Consider the following 21178-nt stretch of genomic DNA (forward strand, 5'->3'; position numbering starts at 1 on the left):
CAGGCACTTGATCCCAGACAAATCCTCACTCTACAAGCCATTAATATCTTCAGCTGTGGACCCACCTACTTGCTCATGATCTCAAGGCAGATGTGAGGAGCCAAGAAATACCCATCCTCAAGCTACAAAGCATGGAAGACTCTCCATGGACAGGAGGTAGGTGCCTTCCACTGGCAGAGGCTTCAAGTCAGCATCACATTTTTCACAAGCGCCACTGCTCACATTTACTGAGCAGAGAAAGGCAGAAGGTCCACAGGGAGGGGAGAGACCGCCAAGCATTACTGTCACCTCCCCCAGAGGCTTACCTTAACAATGTAAACTCTTACAAGAACCTTGATGGGTCTATTCCTTGGAATGCCCTGGGAGACCTTGGGCTCTGTAACAGTTTCCTCACTGGGGTAGACATAGAAGGAGCCCTGCAGAAAACACTTTTCCAGGAACAGTTGGATATACATGGGAATATCTCAGAAAGGATTGGAGCCACCAGCTTCGCCTGCTAACTAGAAAATCAGAGCCATTTCCCCCATGCAGACCATAGACACCCTATGGCCATGGGGACAGTGTTTTCCAAAGGTCAAATCATGTCCACATGGCCCAGGCAATCCCTGCTTGCAATTTAGGCTGCAGGCTGTCATGCCTCTGCCAATATCAGATATGAGCATCTCTAGGCACTTTGGATTGCCAAAGACAGAGGTCACCAAACGTTTTCTAGCGACAGCTACAACTTCTGTAGTTGATATTTTGGAGTCTTCAAGAGCTCCTGGATGGGAGGATGACACCTCTTTTAAATAAGTTTTCCTAACCTTAAAACCAGTGAAGCTTACTTATATAGTACTTATATGCATATTGAATAGACCCAGAGGCTGCAACCAGAGTGAGTCCTTTATGCTTCGTACTTTCTCCTTGTAGCAATTAAAAAATCTAAATTGGATGGATTTATAAGATAAAAACAGTAGGACCAAAGTACAATTGCTTTAACAGGCACTAACAATACCCTGGCTGTGCTGCAGCCCAAACTGCACACCCATGCACTCTGCAAGGTTTTACTGGTGTTGGCTTGCCCTGAAATACAGATTATAAGGATCTTCTTCCACAAGCAGCACAAATGTCATCCAAATGAAACAGTACCTTGTACTTCCCCACATAGTGTTCATCCTCATTTCCATCTTCATCTTCATTTGCTTTGCCACGATGAAGGGGGAAAATACACAACCAGTCTTCAAAATTACCAAACTCATGTTCCAGCTCAGAGTTGTAGATCTGAAATAAGTAGAAAGTTATTGTGAGCCTTTTCTTGCCATCTCAAAGGGAAGGAGAGTCAGAAAGACCATCCTTTCTCTGTTTCAATCATTTCACCTAGTCCTACCTTACTTCTGTATTACTCAGGGCAGGATGTTAATGATTTTCCTGCATGTCCCTAGGGCCAGCCTTAGATGTGGATGCACATCTCAGATTGGCTCCAAGGTGTTACTAGCTGTATCAAAGGCAAGCAACGGTGTGGCCTCAGCACACACTGCAGGTCCTCCTCCCAGCATAATTTCCACTGCAGGAAGGTGAGGAAGACATGGGCAAAGGGCCAGGGCTGAAAGTGACTAGGTCACCCCAATTATCACCTGAAGGGTGGCAATGAGCTTCCTCTTCGGTTGAGCAGGTTCAGTTTCAATCACTGCCTCATCCTCTGCTTCCATGTCAATGAAAGATGCATTTAAATTCCCTCCATCTAGAAATGATGGTAAGAGATTAGGAAACACTCTGATTTCGCCCATCATATCAAGTGTCTCTACATGAAGTCACCGCAGCCACAGTTTCTGCTTTCACCCAGGGCTTTGGCCTCTGTCACAGCAACTGGAGCTATTGCTATTTGTAACAGGTGTCTTTCCAGCATCTCCAGTTTCCCAGCACAGCATGGCTGGATGGGTGGCGGGACAAAAATTAGCACAGACCTACCTGCCTATTTGTCTGCACGGCCACCATTTAGACAGGAATTGGGCAGAAACCAAATGAAGGAAGGTGGTTGGGCCACCTTACAGGTGCTGTCAGGGAAGGCACAGAGGAGAGTCCACCCTCCTCTTTGGATGAGAGCTTATTTGCTGGCCTGTTGGTTTGGGTGGCTAACTGAAGCATCACTGCCACTTTTGGCACAGCCAGCTGAAAGAGACCATGTCTAGACCTTTCTCAGGGGTACCACCAAACCAAGGACAGAGTGGATGTGTGCTTGTCTCATTTCCCAAGGCTCCAGATCCCTCAAGCGCTAATGGGATGCAGGTACCCTCAAAGTCTCTCCTTAAATTGTGATGATTTGCATCATTTTTATACTTTGCACTTTCCCAGGCCAGAACCATATGAGTCACTGCTTACACCTCTGCAAACCTGAACCTACAGCTGTAACCCTATTCTCAGATCATAAAAAGATTGTTATTGTTGTCCATTGCCTCTGGTATCTGCCGTTACCTGATTCATCTGCACCCCATGTGAGTACCCCATAAGCACAGTGTGATTCCCAGATCCTGGACAGTTTTTCCTGTCCATCATCCTCTCTCCATCCTACCACTGCTTCCTGGTCTCACCTAGACAATCCCATGATCCCTGCAGATGATTTTTCTTCATTTTTCTCACACAGGAAAACACTTGCTTTAACACCATTTTACAAGACTCCACTATTTTCCAGGACTTTTCTGACTTTTCCAAATTTTTTTCAGGAAAGTTTGGTGTTTTTTCAACTTGAAATAGCCTGATAGCCCTTTTCAATGTCTTCGGCCTCTCTGCTCACTTTTATGTCGTTGTTGCTGAATGTTGCAAGGGTATCTGCACAGACACTATTCTCACAAGTCCAGTACCCTCTGGGATGGTATAAAATCTTGGTCCTCCCCATTAAAGAGTGAGGTATTGCTAGAGAGCTCACCTGCATCATTCAGGTCATCATTCTCAGCATCTTCCTCATCACTGCATGCCTGAAACACACACAGTCACTTTAGATCTCTGACAGAAAAAGCTTCACCTTCCAAGCACACAACACTGACATTTTCCTGCCAGCAGAGTAAGTAAGACATAGCTGAAATCATTCTGCAATAACATTATTGCAGGATGGCATTCAACGAGTGTCTTAATGACTTTTTTCTTCTCCCCAGATCCTCCTTCTAGCTTCTTTTGATTGGAATTTAAGTTAACAGTGCAAGGAAGGAAATTTGGAGCAGACCTGCTCCCATAACACATACTAGTACATAACCAGGACAGAGTAAGCAGTATGAAAGTCCCTGTTAAAGTCAGCAACCTCAGATTTTCAGAAGTCCTGTGACAGAAGCTGCCTCATTCTCACACCAGTTGAGCACCAAGCCTCAGGGATGTTTCAATACCCACCTCCTAGTGAAATCAGCCCACCTGGTAGATGCTTGATACCTGGCTACCTTAAATATGCTTGATACACTAAAGTTCACATCTTCCTGCAGATCCATGCCAGCAGAGCTCCTGTGACACTCAATATGGTTGAAAAGATCTTCATCAGACCAGTGCAGCCTATTTTCCCTTCTGCTGGCAGCTGTCACAAAATATTACCTGGTTATACAGTTCTTTCAGGGACGCATAGTACTTGGACCACCAATCCAGTTCTTCCAGTTCTGGTTTTTCCTCTTCATATTCATCTTCCTTCTTTACAAGCTTATTGATAGGAATTTTCTTCAAAGGAGCCTTGAGAGAAAAGATAACAGGGTTCAGAGGGAAGAGATGACCATCCAGGACACTCATGCACCCTCCTCCAGTGCCCTGGGAGCCTCTGGCAAAGTCTCAGCATTCAGGCACAGCACAGGAGGTGCAAAGCTGCCCGTGGCTCCAGCTTTGTTCTTTGCTACAAAAGAAGCCATTCTCAAGGCATAGGGCAGACCTCTTTAATGTCCCTGTGCCAGAGCCCCAGCACATTATACTGCCAATGAGCAGGCAGGAGAGAGGAGAATTTCAGTCCAGAAAAAGACCTGGTGGATGAAACCTAACACTGAATTTCTGAACTTTTGTTGTTGTTGTTGTTTGTAATCTACAGTTTGGCTTTACAAACTTCAAAATTTGTTGGACCCAACATATGACTCACCTTCACAAAACTAAGGGGGTGAGTGCTGGAACCCGGGTCACCAGCTGCCAGTCCAATGTTTACCACAGTCTGAGATGGAAGACGGTGAGATGAGACATTGCAAGCTGAAATGAAAATAAAAAACTTAATGTTTCCATGCATTTATTTCTGCCCACTACTTCTTACTTTCAGCCATAGGAAAATCCTCCCTGTTAAAACACTAATCTGATTGATTTCAGAGCTTTTTAAATCAGACCCTGAAAAAATACTGCTGGAAATCCAACTACAGTACTGAGATTAACCACCATCATCAATATGCTTCTTGCTGACTCCCAGGAATTCATAATTATGAGATATACCTTCCCTACTCAGAAATAGCCACAGATGGATCAATCTTTGGCTTCTTCTTCATGCTTCCAGATCAGGAGTGCTGGCTATTGCTATCATAGAGCTATTTAGCTAAGCTATTACCCAATGAACAGACTTTGACCTGACAACATGAGAGAACTGAAAACTTTTCAATCCTTGGTCCTAGTGGACCAGCTCCCTAAAGATGAAGGTCTTATTGAGCAAATTCTTCCCTGTGAGGGTGGTGAGGCCCTGGCACAGGTTCCCCAGAGAAGCTGTGGCTACCCCATTCCTGGAAATGTTCGAGGCCAGGTTGGACAGGGCTTGAGCAATCTGGTCTAGTGGAAAGTGTCCGTAATCATGGCAGAAGGTGGAACAAAATGATCTTTAAGCTCCCTTCCAACCCAAACTATTCTGTGATTCTATGACCTTGTGATTGCAGGGAGAGGATTCTGCTGCAAGAAATCATTTTTCTAAGAGCAAGTGGAAGAGCCAGGGATCTTTGCCACTGGCAAAACCTGCCTGTCGTCCCTGTGAGAACCTCTCCAAGTAGCTTACCCTTGGGCACATCCTCTGGTTCCTCCTCCAGCTCTCTGGGAGAGAATTTCATCACATCGGACACAACATGGCTACCCACAAGTACAGTGCGCCCAAACGCACGCTTTTCCACCACAAAGATGCTGAGGGGAGGGTGCAGGTACACCTGCTCTGGGAGCTCCTGCAAAAGAATTATGCATGGGGTTCACAGGAGTAAAGGTGATCAATCTGTGTTGAGCTGTCAAACTATGGCAGCCCTATCACATAAGGAGAAGCTTGCTGGCACCTTGCAACTATGCCCAAAAATCAAAGCCTTGCAGTGACAGGCCATGGCTAAGACAGTTCTTGGTGAGCTATTTCACAAAGGTTTTGTTCTGCAGCTGAACCATGTGGTCATGGGAGAGCAAAATCCTGGAAGCAGTTTCCCTCCGTGTTGTCCCATGCAGTGAGATGATGCAGAGTAGCTATGGTGTACCCTGCCATGGTGGAATTCACCTTCCCACTCACCACATCCATGTATTTGACCAGCTCAGTGAAGTTGGGGTTCTCTTTGTAGGATGCAATAACCTCTGACTCCACCTTCTTGCCAGCACACTCAATGATCACCTGAGGCTCATCCACCTCAAACAAGTTCACTCTCTTCAGGTCCCTCAGGCCCCAGAAGAGGATCTGAAGCACAACATGAAGCTGCTGTCTGAGACATGCCAGCCATGGCACTGCCCATGCTACCACCCCCCACCCACAGGACACAGTCCCCAGAAGAGGCACAAGCCTGCTCTCCCAGCTCAGCTGTCCAGCAGCTTTGCCTGTTGAACTACTCAGATGGTTTCCCCCTCAGGTCAAGCACTTCCATTTCTGGCATCTGCTCAGGCCTCACAGGCACATTAGACCATCAAACTGGACTCTCTCACCAAGCCCTGCCCTCCACCCATTGGCAGCTTAAGGGGAAAGCCAGTGCAGAAGAAGGAGGCACACCTCTATGCGAAACTCCTTCAGTACTGGGCGGATGCCCTCAGGGATGATGAACCGTCCCGCACGAGGGTCTTCCAGGTAGTCTGGCTCCTTGGGCTCCACATCCTCAGGCACTGATGGCTGAACAGGTAAAACCAGGACACAGCAGGTGATGAAAATCACTTCTATTCCATGCCATGACAAGCCCACTCTCTTCCACCTTCTAGTTCTGGGCTCACAGGCTGTCCTTGCAGCCTCCTCTCATTGGAAAGCCAGATATGGCCTCCAACTTGGAATTCTGGTGGGGCCCCATGCAACCAGCTCCTCACCCACACAGCTCTCCTCAGAGAGCTCACAACCATGTGCAGCTTTCTACAAGCCTGTTACCTCCAAATAGCCACTGTAATCCAGCTCAATCAGCTCAAAAGTGGCAATGAGCTCTCCCGCTGCTTTGCTGCCTCTGTAGAAGTCAAAGAACTGCAGGGCAGGTTTGGTGTATGGCTCATCAACCAGCTTCACCTGTGGGACAGCAAAGGCCTGCCCAAGGAACACAGGGGAGCCCTGCAGGAAAGAGGGGAGTGGCTCAAATCATCCCTGTGGTATCTCACCACCTCAAAGACCACCACTAATTCCAGCCAATCTGGGGCAATACAAAATTACTCTTCCACCCATGTTATCCTCTGCTTTGATTTTCTCTGCTCCATCCAGAGCTAGGAACAGATAAAGGCATGTTTATAGCAGCTCCACTTAACTCCCGGTTCATCTCCATGCAGAACTCAGCAAACAGCCTGGCACCATGTACCAGAGGACATGAAAGCTAGATCAGGTTTTTCAGAGTCTCTTCCAGACAGGGTTTGAATATCTCCAAGGATGGATACACTACAAGCTCTCTGAGCGACAAGCCCAGCATGCATTCTACCTCTGTGTAAAAATTTCTTTCTTATATCAAGATGGATTTTCTTCCTTGCCAGTTTGTGTTCATTGCTTGCCATTGGGCCCCTTGATACCTTCCATGAGAAATCTGAACTGAGCTTTTCCATCCTTTCCCACCAGGTAGCTGCAGACAGCAAAAAGACACTGGCTTTCTCTCAACCTCTGTCTGTAGGCTGAATATACTCAGCTCTCCTCCTCTGTCCTGTGCTCCATCTTGGTGGCCTCCTCTGGACTCATCTCAATATGACAGGGTTTGTCTTGTACTGGAACCACAGGAAAGCTGCTGAGTTACAGCTGGAGAACCTGGTGCAAGTTATGTCATTAGCCTTAGGATAGCAAAGAGGCTCTAGGAGACAGTGTGACTTTAAAGCATTATAAAGAGAGAAAAGGAAGGACTGAGGAGGGATGATTGATGACATGTGAGGACACAGGGAAGGAATAGCCCTAAAAGCAATATCAGTTCCCCCCTAATATGAGCCCTCTGCAATGTGAGCCTGCCAAGGAAGCAGGCATAATGTTTCTTCAAATATAAGAGATCCTGGATCCAACAAGAACTCATCAGCCCCTGATGAGTTTAGAGTATCTCTGAGTCAGAAAATCTCAACCTCAGCCACAGTCCCCACAACTCACTATTATCAGTGGACCAGCACCAAGCTGTTACGGAAACCAAGCAGAGAAGTCACAGTACTCAGAAATCCTTTGCCTTCCCTTTTCCAGAAACAACATAAGGAGGGCAGCGTGGCCATACTTACAAATTTATTGTGGCTGAAAAGGTTGATTATAATGATGGGGGTCTCTGTTTTCAACTCTTCTTTCTTCCCATCAATAATGAGCTGGTCAAACAAAAGTAGCTCATTCCACATAGGGCTCAGTGTCTCCTCCAGCATCTGCAGATGGAGACAGAAGGCCCAAGTGTTCTAAAGTCAGTGGAAATAAACCACATGTAGAAAAGAGAGGAACTCCAGGCTGATTCCCTCTCTCACACAGCCACATGCAGCTGGTGGTTGGCAGGAGGGATGTGGTAAAAGTGTGGGATCAGCACTCAAGGTCAACTAGCACATGCCAATCAACCTTTGAGACCATGCTCAATGACTGTCAGATATTCTCTGAACATAATTACATTGCTCAGAGCATAGATACCCAAGTCCTTGGAGATACAAAAGTCCCAGGAGGACTTCCATAGCACTGACCTTAAACATGTCAGTGCGGGCATGGTCATTTTTCTCTCCCCAAGTTCCCGAGATGACAGAGGCAAAAGTTTAAGTGGTCTCACCCTGGTGGTCTGGCAATGGGTTGAAAACACCACTCTTGCAAATGGATCTGAAAGGCCATTATCATCTGCAGGTAGGATCCCTCGAGCCTGATATAGATGGGCTCGGAGCTGGAAATAGCTGAAGTCTGGTAAGAAAAAGAGGGAGGAAGTCCCCGACAAAGTCCTGTATGAGGCCAAAAAATGCCTGAAGGAGAAGGCCAGCCAGATAGGAGTGGGTGCATTCTGTGACAAATAGTTGCAAATAGGGGCTGTGGTTCTCCAGCCAGTACATCTCAAATGGTTTAGCCAAGCCAGACAAGCTCAGTGGGCTCCCCAGACACGTCTGGGAAGTACATGACGTGCGACATGTGAAATGTGCAGTGTTCTGCTATGAGCATCTGCTGTGGGGGAGCACCATCAAGCGTCATCAGAGGGGCAGAACTCATGCCCATTGCCAATTTGGCAGCACATTCATTGCCTACAAAGCACCCATTCTGTCTGGTGCTTTAGCTGTGAATGCGCAAATACATCCTCATGAGATCAAACTGGATGCGCCTATCCCAGTCGTGCCTTGGAGACAGCCCTAGATTAGGTTCTTATTCTCAGACATACTACAATTCTCAAATCACAGTGTGGCCTGAGGTGAAGGACTGTGAGGGGACAATGCACCACCACATACACTAATCCATGGATGGGACCTCTCAACTCCCTATTCTCCTGCTTATGTGAAGAACTGGTATCTGCACTCACCATCCCTGTTGAGCCGGCTGGGAGGGCTATATGCTGAGAGCTGGGCTATCTCCTGCTCACTTTCGGAAAGGAACTCCTCAGGCAACTCTGCCAAACAGTTTTTCACATATTTGGTTACCCCAAGCCACATGTAGATTTCCAGTTTGGCAAAGATCTCACCAGTGTGTAAGCCAGGAACCTGAAAGCACAGAAGGTTTAGTAGGTTTCACATCTCAGACCAAGATGATCACCATCAGCCTGGGAAAGACCAAAGAGTACAGGAGAAAGAGCATCACATCAGCAGAGCTAAAAGGCAGTTGTGGAATGAGAGCTGTGTTTCCTTGTGAACTCGAGGATTTCAGGAAGGAGAGCTGAAAGCAAGGAGAAGGAAACAGTGTGAAGCAAGCAAGAGCACACTGTTTTTGTATAAACCCTACCTTCATAAAGACAGTCTGGATCTTTGCACAGTCTTTGCCTTTCTCCTCTTCAACTACTGAGTAGAGGATGTTTTGTGCAGGAATTCTGGCATATGCCACACGCCTGTTGTTGCTGAACATCCAGATGAGTACATCAGGGAGAGTGCACTGGGGCTGGAGGGAGGGAAGGGAGGAACATCACAGCAGAAAAACAGCATGTGTCATCCTCCCTCCATTGACATGGTGAAAGCTTCATCTCCCCACAGGACGGACTGCTGAGCAATGGTGTTTTAGAGATCCAGAAATAAAGGACCTAACATTGGCCATGTACTTCTGAAAGTCAGCCCTGCAATATGGCTCTGGAGGTGTTGTGGTTTGACTCTGGCTGGCAACTCATCCCCATGCAGCCTGTCACACACTGTCCCTCAGTGTGATGGGAAACAGGATTCAAAATGTAAAATTGAAAGAAGTCATGGATTGAGATAAAAACAGTTTTATAGGGAAAGAAAAAACTTCACACACAAGCAAAGCAAACCAAAGAATTCATTCCCCACTTCCTGTGGACAGGCAGATCTTCAACCATCCCCAGAAGACCAGAGCTCCATCACAGAAATGATGACTTGGGAAGAAAAACATCATCACTACAATTGTACATCACTCTACCCTCACATAGCTAAAGACGTGAAAATTATTTGACTTTACTTGGTGAAAGACTTCTCCAAACTTCAACAGCATCTGTCCACCTAATGTCAACAAACATGGCGTTCTGGTTGACACTACAGCACAACACGCCGATTTTTTCAGTTACTTAAAATGAAAAAGTGAAACTCTGAATGTGAAGAGTCTCTGCTATGGATGAGAATCTTACTCCAATACAAGTTTAAATCTGCAGAAAGCACCAAGAGTCAGACCCTGGTGGAAGTGCAGGCAGCACAAGCAAGGCTGTTTTCCAAGGCAAAACTGTCTGCTGCAGACAAGGCCTTGGGCTGATGCGGCGGAGAGGCCCAGGAGGTGTGGAGCTGGCCCTGCTCTGCCTCCTACCCACTACAAAGTTGCTTGGACCCCTGCCCCACCACCGACAGCCCTGCAAAGCTGTCAAGCCTTATCCCTCATTAGAGCTATCACAGGAAACATGGTAACTTCCAGTAGCTGGAACTTGGAATTTTACATAGCAGCAGAGGAAAAGCTTCAGCTCAGACTGGTGAGAGCCCGATCAGCCAGCTCAGTATCCCCTCCTTGCCTAACCTCTCCAGCTCAGAGAGGGGTTCCCTCATAGCCACTGTACCTCTTTAGCCATGGAACGTATCTTTGCCAGGATCCTCCTTGTCTCCTTAACCTTCTCCTTGACATTATCTCGGGTCAGGTGCCGCCTCACACGGAGCCCCTGCTTTGCATACAGGATCTGAACACAAAACACAGCTGTTACACAACCAGCCATGCCCCACTGCCACCCCACATGGGGAGTCTGCAGGGAGCATATTGTGCTGACCAAGTCCATCTTGCCCCATTGCGCCCTGACGTCCACCATGGCTCACTGTCCAGTTGCTGAGAGCAAACCTCCATGAACCTGTCACAAGCCATTTAACAAAGGATGCCATGAACTGGAGACTACAGTAACTCATCAGCCTGGCCAATATAATCTGGTAACAGAAGTCCATAAGCTTTAAAATCATTTGGGGCAGAAAGTTGTCTAAGGAATAAACATTCCAGAAGCTGGTGTTCTAAGGCTCCAGATAGTGCCTGCAGGAGACCTTGGCCGAGGAGCAACTTGGGGCCACAGTAGTGTGGGATTATGAAGATGTAGTAAACTGCAACACAGGGCTTGGCTTTCACCATTATTAGTACATATCGGAGATAGTGTACACATCTGAAAAGAAACTTTGGGATGAATCAAAACTAATAATGAAATCCAGAAGAAATTCAGGGTGTACACCCACTATGGAGTGGAAAGGCCAGAAAATTCATCTCTTAGGTGAGTTCTCTCTTCTAGAGTCTCTCAGGCTTTGAAGAGTACCTCCACCACAGCTCAGGTGATGACGCACAAGGAAGCAGAGAGAAGGGAACTGGGATCCAGATATGCCTAAATTTTATTTCCTGCTGCTGTCACTGCATTTTGGTCAGCTTTTCAAAGATTTATAGTCTGTCAGGGGCTATGACTCTACAGCTGTGCTGTGATGAAGGGTATGTAATTGTGCTCTCATTCATCTAGCTAGTCTTGTGTGCCAGGTGATAAGTGCCCAAGTGTTGCCCTTTCTAAGGACAGACAGATGAATGGCTGTTGTAGACCTGCTGGATATGTACTCAGCCAAGGGGCTGAGTTTTCAGGAGTAGCGGATCTCAGTGAGCCACCACAAAACTGCCTGCAGGAATATGGTGCACCAAAAGGCCTCCAGCAACCTACTGGGCAGCAATATGCACATGCTCAACTACATATGCCCCAGTGGAGATGAAGAAAGGTATCAGGGCACAGCATCTGCACAGAAAAAGAGGCAGCCATGGCCAGACTCTCTCTCTTTTCCCTGTGCCGCAAATTGTATTGCTCTGAGCAGAACTGGGAGATGCTGTAGTAAAAGCCCATGACTGATACAGTGAGTTTTAGCTCCAGGTTTCCTTCTTAGCATCAGTTCCTGCTGATCCTCCAGAAGTTTCTCTAGAGCAGGGATTGCACAGGCTCCCACCAACCACCACCAAACCCCATGACTTACAATGTTGCGCATCAGGTATTTTGTCCGACATCTGTCCAGGTTATTTGGATGAGCCATTGTTTTTCTCTCTGTGCTGAGTGAATATTGCCTGCAATAAGAAAAGCAGCACAGACTCTGTATCCTCTGCACCCAGCATGTTGAGCACAGCTCACAACAGGGACACAAGCTCCAAATCCCTGGTACCAATCCAGATGTGTCAGGTGGCTCCATTTCTACAATGCCTTTTCTTCTGCAAGCTTGTCGGTTCAGAAGGTACACTGGGGATTCTCAGTACCTGAGGCTCCCTTTCTACTGTAGCACTGCAGACTGAAGTGCATAACAGCCCCTACAGGATAGTCATGGGGATTGAAACAGTGAGTGATCTTTTGACTGTGTGATTGAAAATAGTGAAGGAAATATCCTTCACATTTAGGGAAGACATGAGAGCCCAGAAGCACTGAAGCTCTCATTTATGACCCATCTGATTCTTAGAACAGGACTGCAGTCTCCTCTCCAAGCTTGAAGAGCTACAGAGAAGGTCCTTTTCCCAAGTCATCCTCATTTTCTTTTGCTCATCCACCTCAAAAGGAGAAGAGAGAAGGCTGCACACAGCTGAGGCAGAACATTATCTGACCTCCTAACCTGAAAACAAGAATCTTCAGGGACATGCTAACCTGCATCCACCTACAAATTCCTCCAGCACTTCTCTGAGCCGCTCTTCTGCTTTAGCTTTTGGTCTTCTCAAGAGCTTCTCCACATCATCCAACCCCTGCTCCTGCAGCGAAATTGCAATATTCACAAAGCTTGCACCTGGCTGAGGGGTCAGAGTAAAACCTTGCAAGGATGCATTTGTCACAAATGGCTTATGCCTTTCTGCAGAGCTGGGATTCATGAGCTGCAGATCAGCACTATGCTGCCTGGGATTCTCCAGAGCCTGAGGGTAACCTTAGCATTTGTTGTTACAACACCTTGTGTCTCAGTCCTCAGGCAGCCACTAACATACATTGTGGCATACTTTCATATTTTCAAGCCAAAAGGGAAAGGCAAGGTCCTGGGGAGAGACTGCATCCCCTTCATGACAACCTGAGAGTCTGCTTGCCCAATCATCTGCCCAGGGCTCACACAGTTCAGCACTGACAGCAGAGGAACTTGTCACAGACATCATGTCACATCATTCGTTCCTCCAGGAACCACCACTAGGCAGTTGCACGAGTCCATGTGGCCTACCCAATCGTGTCTAAAGGGCAGGTGGGACTAAGCCCTGTGAGAGACATGGACTTGCATGGGGGGTGAGGACAGCAAACATCTCGCACAGCAACTGCACATGCAACAAAGCACACCAGGAAGGAGGATGACACAGACAAAAACTCTGAAAATGCTACCAGACGCTCTGCCAGTTTGACAATCCGGTTTGAAATGCAGAGTCTCCAGGTGTGATCCTCCCAGTAGCTCCATACATACACGCAGGGTTTTTCATGTGTCATGGGCAGGCAGCTGTATGACCTAAGGACAGCAGGCAGAGGAGGTTATGGTTACTGCTACAGAAAGCATATGCCATATCATAACACATGCACTTGCACATCCAGCAAGGGAGCAGAGGCGGAACTCTGTCTCCCTCATAGGGAATTTATTATCTGTTTTGGGCTCTGCACCATGGACATGGGTGCAAGCTGCTGGATCTGCCCTTTGCCATCCCAAACTAGCACACAGGGTTTCTAGTAGAGACAGCAACACATGCTTAGACAAATGAGGCTAGCAGGAGCATGGGAAGTTGCCAAGATTTCTCACTGCTATGGGACTCAGTAGTAGCAGGCACAGGCTGCACAACACAAAGACTAAGACATTGCCAGGCCTATAGGACAAACTAGGCAATATTCCCAGAACAAACATCAGAAGAGCTTCTGTATGTGTCTTGTCTGCTCAACATAGGATAGCATATGCCAAGAGTACTCCTCTCCTTCCTCACTGGGATGGCTGTTTTTGACAGGTCTCAGTTTCCTTGGGACCCCATCCTTGGCCATCTGCAAACATCAAGTAGACACCATAGGGCTCGTAGAGCTAGTGGGAAATCCCAGCCAGCTAGGCCATGGCAAGCTGCAGGATTGCAAGGAAGGGAAACCTATGATGCATTAGATGTTATTAGAGCAGACCTCTAATAACATCTGGAACAACCAATGTGGGAAGCTGTCACAGCTCCAAGAAAGGTGGAATAGAAAGATATAGAAGACTTACTTGTCATATTCCATGGGCTCTGGTCTCTGACTCTTTGTAACTGATTTGTTCATTGCTGCTAAAGCTGGAGTCAGCATTTCAGCATCCAGCTCACCATCTGAACCAGCATCCAGTAAAGGCTGCCTTTCTTCTTTCACTTCTCCCTTTTCCACTTTTTGCCATCCTTTGGTCACAACCTCTTCACATTTGCCATAGTTTCCTTGAAGGTGAGCATTAAATTATAAACAGGTAAGTGGGATCACTCAGGTGTTTTTAGAAAAGACATTTTCTAGCTGGCAATACCAGATTCTTGGCAGGAAGACTGCCACAGAGGCATTTACTTCTTTGGGAACTAGTAGTTGTGTCCAACCATTGGCACATCACATGGACAACCAGGAGGTCCGAGAGGGAGCTGGGCAATTGCAAGGAGGTCCTTGTGTATCAGTTCTATCAGCTCCACCAAGTGCCTGCAGACTACCATCTACATCCCTACACTGGGACCAGTTCTATCAGCTCCTCAAGCACTATCTCAGCATCAAGCATCTTCACCCGTCCAGCTTAGCAGGTGAGGGCTTTGACCCACTCTCAGACCATTGTTTCCCTATCGCTTGTTGTCATATCCCCTCAGTGCCAGATGGCCAACCCCAGTATCCCAGCTTTCCCTCCTTTTTTTCCCTTTCTTGCTACCAAATTCTTCTACTTCTTTGTACTCCTACTTACTAGAAGAGTTTCCTCAAACTTTCCCAAAACAGGTATTTCCACAAATGGTGCAAATCTCCAGTCCCATAGAAGACATTCAGGGTTTTAGTAAAGCACTGTGCACACTCCCTGGACTCATTCCTCATCTTTCCCAGCTTCCTGAGCTGACTTGACAGGGCAGTATGAAGAACTGACTTGCCTGTCAGAGGGAGCTTCACACTGTTCCCATAGTTTCTGGACGTGGGGCCCTGGGGAATACACACCTATAGAGACTTCAAAGTTGACAGGTTTCGAGCTGAGAGAGGAGTCCATCATAGTGGCTTCAAAGAAGGCAGCAAAGAGAAGGAATTCATCCTTTCTCCCCAACACATTCTGAGCAAGGAGACAGAAATCAGCTTGAGACCCTTGTGTGCCAAAGCACTGCCTGAGCACCAGGGCATAACTGATGTCTGCCAGCTCTTCCACAGGACCTCAGCAGGATGCTGCTGAGATTACCACTGGTCTGCCAGAAGCAGGATAGGATTTCTTGGAAATCCTGAGGTGTTGGTGCAGAGCCATGGATTGGCTGATGCTTGTGTGAAGCCACTGAGCAGGTTGTAGGCTAAGGGATGGCTACTGCATCAACACTGATGTCTCCCACCTTGCCTCTTTCCCTTCAGAGATGTGCATGCCAAAGACTGGCATGGATCAGCCATGTAAGCACAGAACTCACCTCAGGGAGTGGATGAAGCTCTTCCACCTCCACAGTGACCTCCCTGGGCTGCTCAGCCTCCTGAGAGCTCCCAGCCTCCCCCTCTCCCTGCAGCTGGCTCAGTTCTTTAGTTTTCTCCTTGGATTTTTTACTTTTCTTCTTCAGCTTCATTTTTCTCAGGGCGCCTCTCGTCCGGTACCCAAGCTTCCTCTCTGCTGCACTGGGGCTGCTGAAGATCTCCACTGTGATGGCCATGAGGATGCGCCCACGGTAGAAGATGCCCTCACCCATGCCTTCATTGAGGTCTTTGTGGACATCCCGCAGAGTTGAGTTCTGGGGGGAGCCATACAGGTTCACCCAGGCTGGGCCAAATGTGGGGTTAAAGCCTGCAGAGACAGAGACAGGGTTTCATTATGCTCCAGGGTGCTGCTGCCGAAAGACCTCCCCAAAAAGGACTGCCCAGGACACCAGAGTGTCAGCGTGCTTCAGCCACTTTTGCTCCCAGCCCCAGGACACCAGCATGCCAAGCAGAAAGTGCATGGCACAGGGCTGCCCAAGACATCCTTCCCCAAGGCAGCCATGCCAAGCCTCACCATTCCTGTCAGGGTCTGAGATCTCCTGCAGGTCAATGTAGTGTGTAGCAATGGCCACATCACCGACATTGGCATCATCCAGCACCTGGACTTTTATCTTCCTGGACAGAGGTGGGAACATCTCAATGAAACTGATCTGTTCGTTCCACTCGGGCTCAGTGGTGCTAGTGTCTACTGACGTTTCCCCCTGGGAAGAAGAAGGTGTGAAAATGTCACCGTCCCAGCTGGTGCCCAGAGAAAGGGATGCCTCAAAGCTTGTCTTGGAATGGCATGCACTCTTGTACCACCTGCAGACAGTGACAGGCAGGCTCTGGGTGTGGCAGTGTCCCTGCTCCTATCCCCATTCCTGCAATTCCTCTCTGTTTCATTAATGGGGCCTGTCCCAAGGCCCTGGCATGACCTACACAATCAAGGGAATGCAAACAAGCAGCAGACTCATAGGTATCTAAGGGCTGCCTGGAGCACTCCAGGCCCACAAGACTGCCAATCAGGGATTGATTCTCCTATTAATGGATATAATGGGATCAAAAAGCCTGACCTTGTGTGCAAAAACTGGGTCATTATCTCAGTAAAGTCTCTCAAGGGTCTCAGGCTGAGCCCAGCTTGACACAGAAAAAGGACTTCTGCTCCAGGATTTATCCCTGTATTTTAAGGATATGAATATCTGCCTGCAAAGCCAGTAGCTCAGCCAGTAGCTGTGCTCAGGGCTGAGGATGTCCTATAAGCAGCACTCTGTAGAGACAAAAGCAGAGAACAGCCTTCTCATTCAGACATTGCACAGCCATGGCCACACAGCTCAGACCACTGCTAAAAGCAGCAACACTTGAGCTCTCCCAGCCTATTTTCAGTGGGATTGCTGTGCCTCATGGAGGCTCCTGGCACCATGAGCCCACCACGTGCTGCCACACAGCCAAGGGAGAATCAGCCTGTCCCAACACAGCTTCCCCTCAGACTCACCTGCTGCCCACAGAATGAGACCTGCACATATGGGTCGATAAAGACTTTTCTCTCCCCGATGATCTTGGAGATACCACCCATGATGCCTGCTCTCATGCTGGGCAGGCCCTCAGCACGATAGAGTTTGATGCAGACCCTGGCCCAAGGTCTCTCTGCAGGGACTCTCTTAGGCAGCAGCAGATTCCTGAAAGACAAACTCATGTTCTGCCTCTCTCCTGGAGTCCACGGAACACAATGATGGGAAATTCACTGACTTGCAGGAAGATTGGATCTTGCCTCACCACAGGTCTTTTTCACTGGGTCTTTGCCCATCAGAAGAGGGGAAAATGGGAAAAAAAGGTTGTGTGAAGAGAGACATGGCAGTGTTTCCCAGGGCCATGCAAGATCCCACTGCACCTACCTTTCAATGTCCTCATCCTGGTTCCTGGAATAGGTGGGAAGGGAGCCCACAATATCCCCGCGTGCAGAGACAGAGATGTTGCACTTCACAAAGCCTTTCACGCCAGCCTGGGTGTCCATGGGGTCACTGATAACAGCCCACTTCTGGAAAAACCTGTGATCTGAGAGGGAAGAGGAGGAGTTTCCTAGGGAGCAGCTAGGTTACCATTTCACATCCAGCTCTGTCTGCACAGACTGCTCTGGCCCTGACCTGCCTCTGAAGGTGCAGAAGGTGTCACCTGCCTTCCGACAGCTGGGTGGAGAAGCAAGCTCAGATCTTCATGCAAACTAAGTACTTTAAAACCAGGGCCTTGACCAGACCCATCAGAGCATGAAGGAAACACCAGTTTCACACAGAGCCAGGATCAGACACAGGTATGTGGTGCAGTTCTCATACCTGGCTGGCTGTACACTGTCTCAACATCCATCTTGAACGTTCCTATGCAAGTTCCCAGAAATGGTATCTTCTTTGAATGAAAAACCTGCAGACAACACAAGTTCCCCTGAGCACCATGAGGTATGGACAGCCAGGTGACACATCCAGATATCTCCGAGGAACACAGGGCTTCCAAGAGGTGTTCCAAAGCACAGCTGAGGCAGTGGTTGCAAGCTCTTCATGCAGATTGACTCATCTGTGTTAGCTGTAGGACCAACCCTTTCCTACCCAACCACTCCCACAAAGCCCACCAGCCCATAGCCCACAGTCAAACCTAGACCGAGGCAGGCATGTGCAAACAATTCAGCTTCTGCAGTCCCAGGTAAGCCACAGCCCAACAATGGAGATAGGACAGATCTGTTTTCCCACAGGAAGTCCTTGTGTCCGTATCCTGCTGGGTTAGGGCAGAGCCATGACCCCACCAGGCCAGCATCTCTCCCAAAACCCAGGTCTTGCTCAGTTCTTGCCAAACTCTCGGCAGCAGAAGAGTATTTCACAAGGAAAGTATTGGAGGCCACTTGGCAAAGGGCGTGCTGGCTGGGTTTAGCTATCTTCAGAATATCCCTGTGTCTTGGGAAAGTCTTTGTGCTTTGTGCCAAGGGATTTTCAAACTCTCTGCCTGCTTGGGCTTTTCTACATCACAAATAATTTCTGATTTCCCCCCACATCCGTCACTTACCTTCAGGACCTGCAGGATGAGACTCCAGGGTAAGGGGGCAGTAGGGAATTGCTGCCAAATAGCAGGGCAACAAGGGAAAAAGGCAAGAAAGTGCCCCAGAGGCCCCACTGCAGTCACAGGGTGATGAAAAACCCTTACCTGGAGGAGTTGGGAAGACAACACTGCCCAGCGCTGGCTCAGAGCAGGGCTAGGTATCTGCCCCAGTGTAGCCACAGGAAGGCCCTGTGGCTCTCTGTAGGCAGGTGATTCCAGCTGGAACACCTTGATGATATTGGTAGCTTTGCATTGCCCATTGCACCCAGTGTCTACACACAGAAGTATCAGGCTGTACCACTAACCAGTGAAAGATGAAGAGGAAGACATACATACCGAGATCTCTATGAGTCTGTGCAGTAAAATGTCCCTTGGCTCATAGAAGTCAAACAAAAAATACTGGAAGAGAAGAGCAAGACAGCTTAGCCCCAGGCTTCCAGGCATCCCTCGCAAGGATGGTCCCAGGCACTCGGGACATTGGTGGGGCAAGGACAGAGCCTCTCTCCATGTCACATACTTCGTTGTAGAAGGGGCAGTTTGTTGACTTCTGTGTTGCCGTATGCCTCTTTTCTTCTCCCACCTTGACTACAACAAAGGGGTTGATGTTCACCCCCACCAACTTCTGTGCTTCAATTACATTAATCCCAACCTGAGAAAATATGGGAGAAAACCAGCACTCTCCTTGTCTGAATCAGCACTCTCCTTGTTTACATCTCCATCCTGAGATTGTTTCAAGAATACCAGTATGCACATGTACGGGGCAGTCTCAATTCAGAGCTGGATGCCTAGGGCAGGCAAAAGCATACCTGCTGAAATCTACTGCAGCCAGGAGAGACCATAGTAGTGTTTGAGATACTTGTTTCTTTCAGACAAGCAAGGAAATAAAGTGTAAGAGCCCCAGTACTTTTGATAAGAGCTGACCTTCCCAGCAGCACCTGTACCCTCAGTTTCTGATCCCAAGTGGCTGAAAACCCACTGCTCCCACATGAGAGGGTCCACAGAGCATCTTGGAGAAGATGCTTTTTGTATCTTCTGTTAATACTCCTCTTTGAATCCTACTGAGATGGGGTGCATTGGAGAGACTGGAATGTGGCTGCTTCAGATTTACTTACATTTACTGCAACTGCTTACGAGTCTAAGATATAAAAGAAATGTTCTCACATTTGCTCTTAGTACAAGCAAATAGACCATGGTTAAGGTACAGAATGATTGCTTCAAGAGAATGATGTCAGTAAATTCAATCATCACAAAAACTTCCTGCTTGGTTGATCGGACAAAATGTGAGTCCATGTTTACTTAGAACCAGAGGAAGATTTATATCCATAGCCATGCTGGGAGACTTGCCTTGAAATCAATTTAGCCGGATATGAGATAATCAGCCAGAGCCACTGCTTCCTAACAGACTTCTGGCATGTCCAAGCAAGCCCCCACACAGCCCTCTGGCCCTGGTGGTGTCCCACAGCTGTCCCTAAGGAAGACAGACAAGACCCTGGCAGAAAGCTGGCAGGCACCATCCCTGCCTGGGTACTCTCTGAAGCTCTGCTCAGGCAGTGTTTTGCAATGGCACATGTAGCTGATTCCCTTCTCCTGTTTATCCATAGCTAACTACATGGGCTTACTGATACTGTGGCCAGCACTCATGGATGCAGTTCATTCTGCATGCCGTACATGGATGCAGGGAATCTTACATCTTGCCCAGGGAAGTCACACAAAGCATGATGGTCTTCATGCTAGAGGCCTTGGCAAAGTATGTGTCAATTGGAGAAGCCCAGGCCTCCAGCAAGGCAGAAAGGGACTGGCTGCAGGGCTAGAGGCAGCTATGGGGACATGCACCCAGTGCTGCACTACCTGGAAACTCTGCGGCGTTGGGATGGCAAAGAGGTCCCGTGCGGAGCAGAGTCTGGAGCGGCTGCACAGAAAAAAAAGCCCAGGTGAGCAGGTGTCCTTGTCAACATGAACCCTGAGTAAGTCCCCACCAAGGGAAGCAACAGAAAATAATGGCTCATTGCCTTGGGAATGAGCAAATCCCCAACACACCCTATCTAGGGCCTTCAGAGATAGAAGTTTTCTGACATTTTGCCAAAGCAGATTGTCATGAGCTGCAGGAATTCCTCAGGATGTGACACTTTCTACACCAGGACCCAAGCAAGGGCAAATAAGAAGACCATGCTGTGGATACCTCTTCACAGGGCTGAAGATTATGCCTGAGGCTTCAATCTCAGATGTATCATAGAAATCTTCCTCCTCTTCCTCTTCTTCATCAGTCTCCAGACCTTTTGCCAGCTTCCTGCCTAGTGCAGCAGCCTTCTTGTCCAGTTCTTTCGCTCTCAGCCACTGGGCAGTCCTGCAAGCCCCGCAGCATGCCATGAGCCATACATCAGCCCTCACAAGTGGGCTGTTCACTGCCCTCCATCCAGGAGGGTGAGCCAAGACATTCAAGGGCTACTTACTCCAGCTGCTCAAATCCAGGATTTTGGATTATTGACTCCGAACTGTAAAAAAACAAAAGATGCTTTTCTGTAAAGACCAGTGTG

The 21178-nt window shown here is 48.2% G+C and overlaps 1 protein-coding gene across 1 annotated transcript in view; it reads right to left on the reverse strand.

Annotated features, from left to right (window-relative positions):
* The window catches only part of LOC135456160 (fer-1-like protein 4), a 38453-nt gene that overhangs the window by 11036 nt on the left and 6239 nt on the right, over positions 1-21178 (reverse strand). Inside the window, exons 6-35 of the mRNA XM_064729865.1 lie at positions 21095-21136; positions 20824-20988; positions 20493-20553; positions 19162-19293; positions 18981-19043; positions 17894-17978; positions 17459-17618; positions 17059-17242; positions 16102-16288; positions 15530-15894; positions 15081-15189; positions 14140-14338; positions 13290-13410; positions 12582-12682; positions 11929-12016; positions 10509-10625; positions 9245-9397; positions 8829-9006; positions 8100-8224; positions 7579-7713; positions 6281-6454; positions 5918-6034; positions 5450-5611; positions 4964-5123; positions 4079-4182; positions 3553-3684; positions 2903-2951; positions 1614-1720; positions 1129-1260; positions 306-416 (exon numbers count right to left, since the gene is read on the reverse strand). Coding sequence (XP_064585935.1) covers positions 306-416; positions 1129-1260; positions 1614-1720; positions 2903-2951; positions 3553-3684; positions 4079-4182; positions 4964-5123; positions 5450-5611; positions 5918-6034; positions 6281-6454; positions 7579-7713; positions 8100-8224; positions 8829-9006; positions 9245-9397; positions 10509-10625; positions 11929-12016; positions 12582-12682; positions 13290-13410; positions 14140-14338; positions 15081-15189; positions 15530-15894; positions 16102-16288; positions 17059-17242; positions 17459-17618; positions 17894-17978; positions 18981-19043; positions 19162-19293; positions 20493-20553; positions 20824-20988; positions 21095-21136 — 4018 coding nt within the window. The remainder of the gene's footprint in view (positions 1-305; positions 417-1128; positions 1261-1613; positions 1721-2902; positions 2952-3552; positions 3685-4078; positions 4183-4963; positions 5124-5449; positions 5612-5917; positions 6035-6280; positions 6455-7578; positions 7714-8099; positions 8225-8828; positions 9007-9244; positions 9398-10508; positions 10626-11928; positions 12017-12581; positions 12683-13289; positions 13411-14139; positions 14339-15080; positions 15190-15529; positions 15895-16101; positions 16289-17058; positions 17243-17458; positions 17619-17893; positions 17979-18980; positions 19044-19161; positions 19294-20492; positions 20554-20823; positions 20989-21094; positions 21137-21178) is intronic.

The sequence above is a fragment of the Zonotrichia leucophrys genome, chromosome 20 (genome assembly GCF_028769735.1).
Source record: "Zonotrichia leucophrys gambelii isolate GWCS_2022_RI chromosome 20, RI_Zleu_2.0, whole genome shotgun sequence".
Taxonomy (NCBI): domain Eukaryota; kingdom Metazoa; phylum Chordata; class Aves; order Passeriformes; family Passerellidae; genus Zonotrichia; species Zonotrichia leucophrys.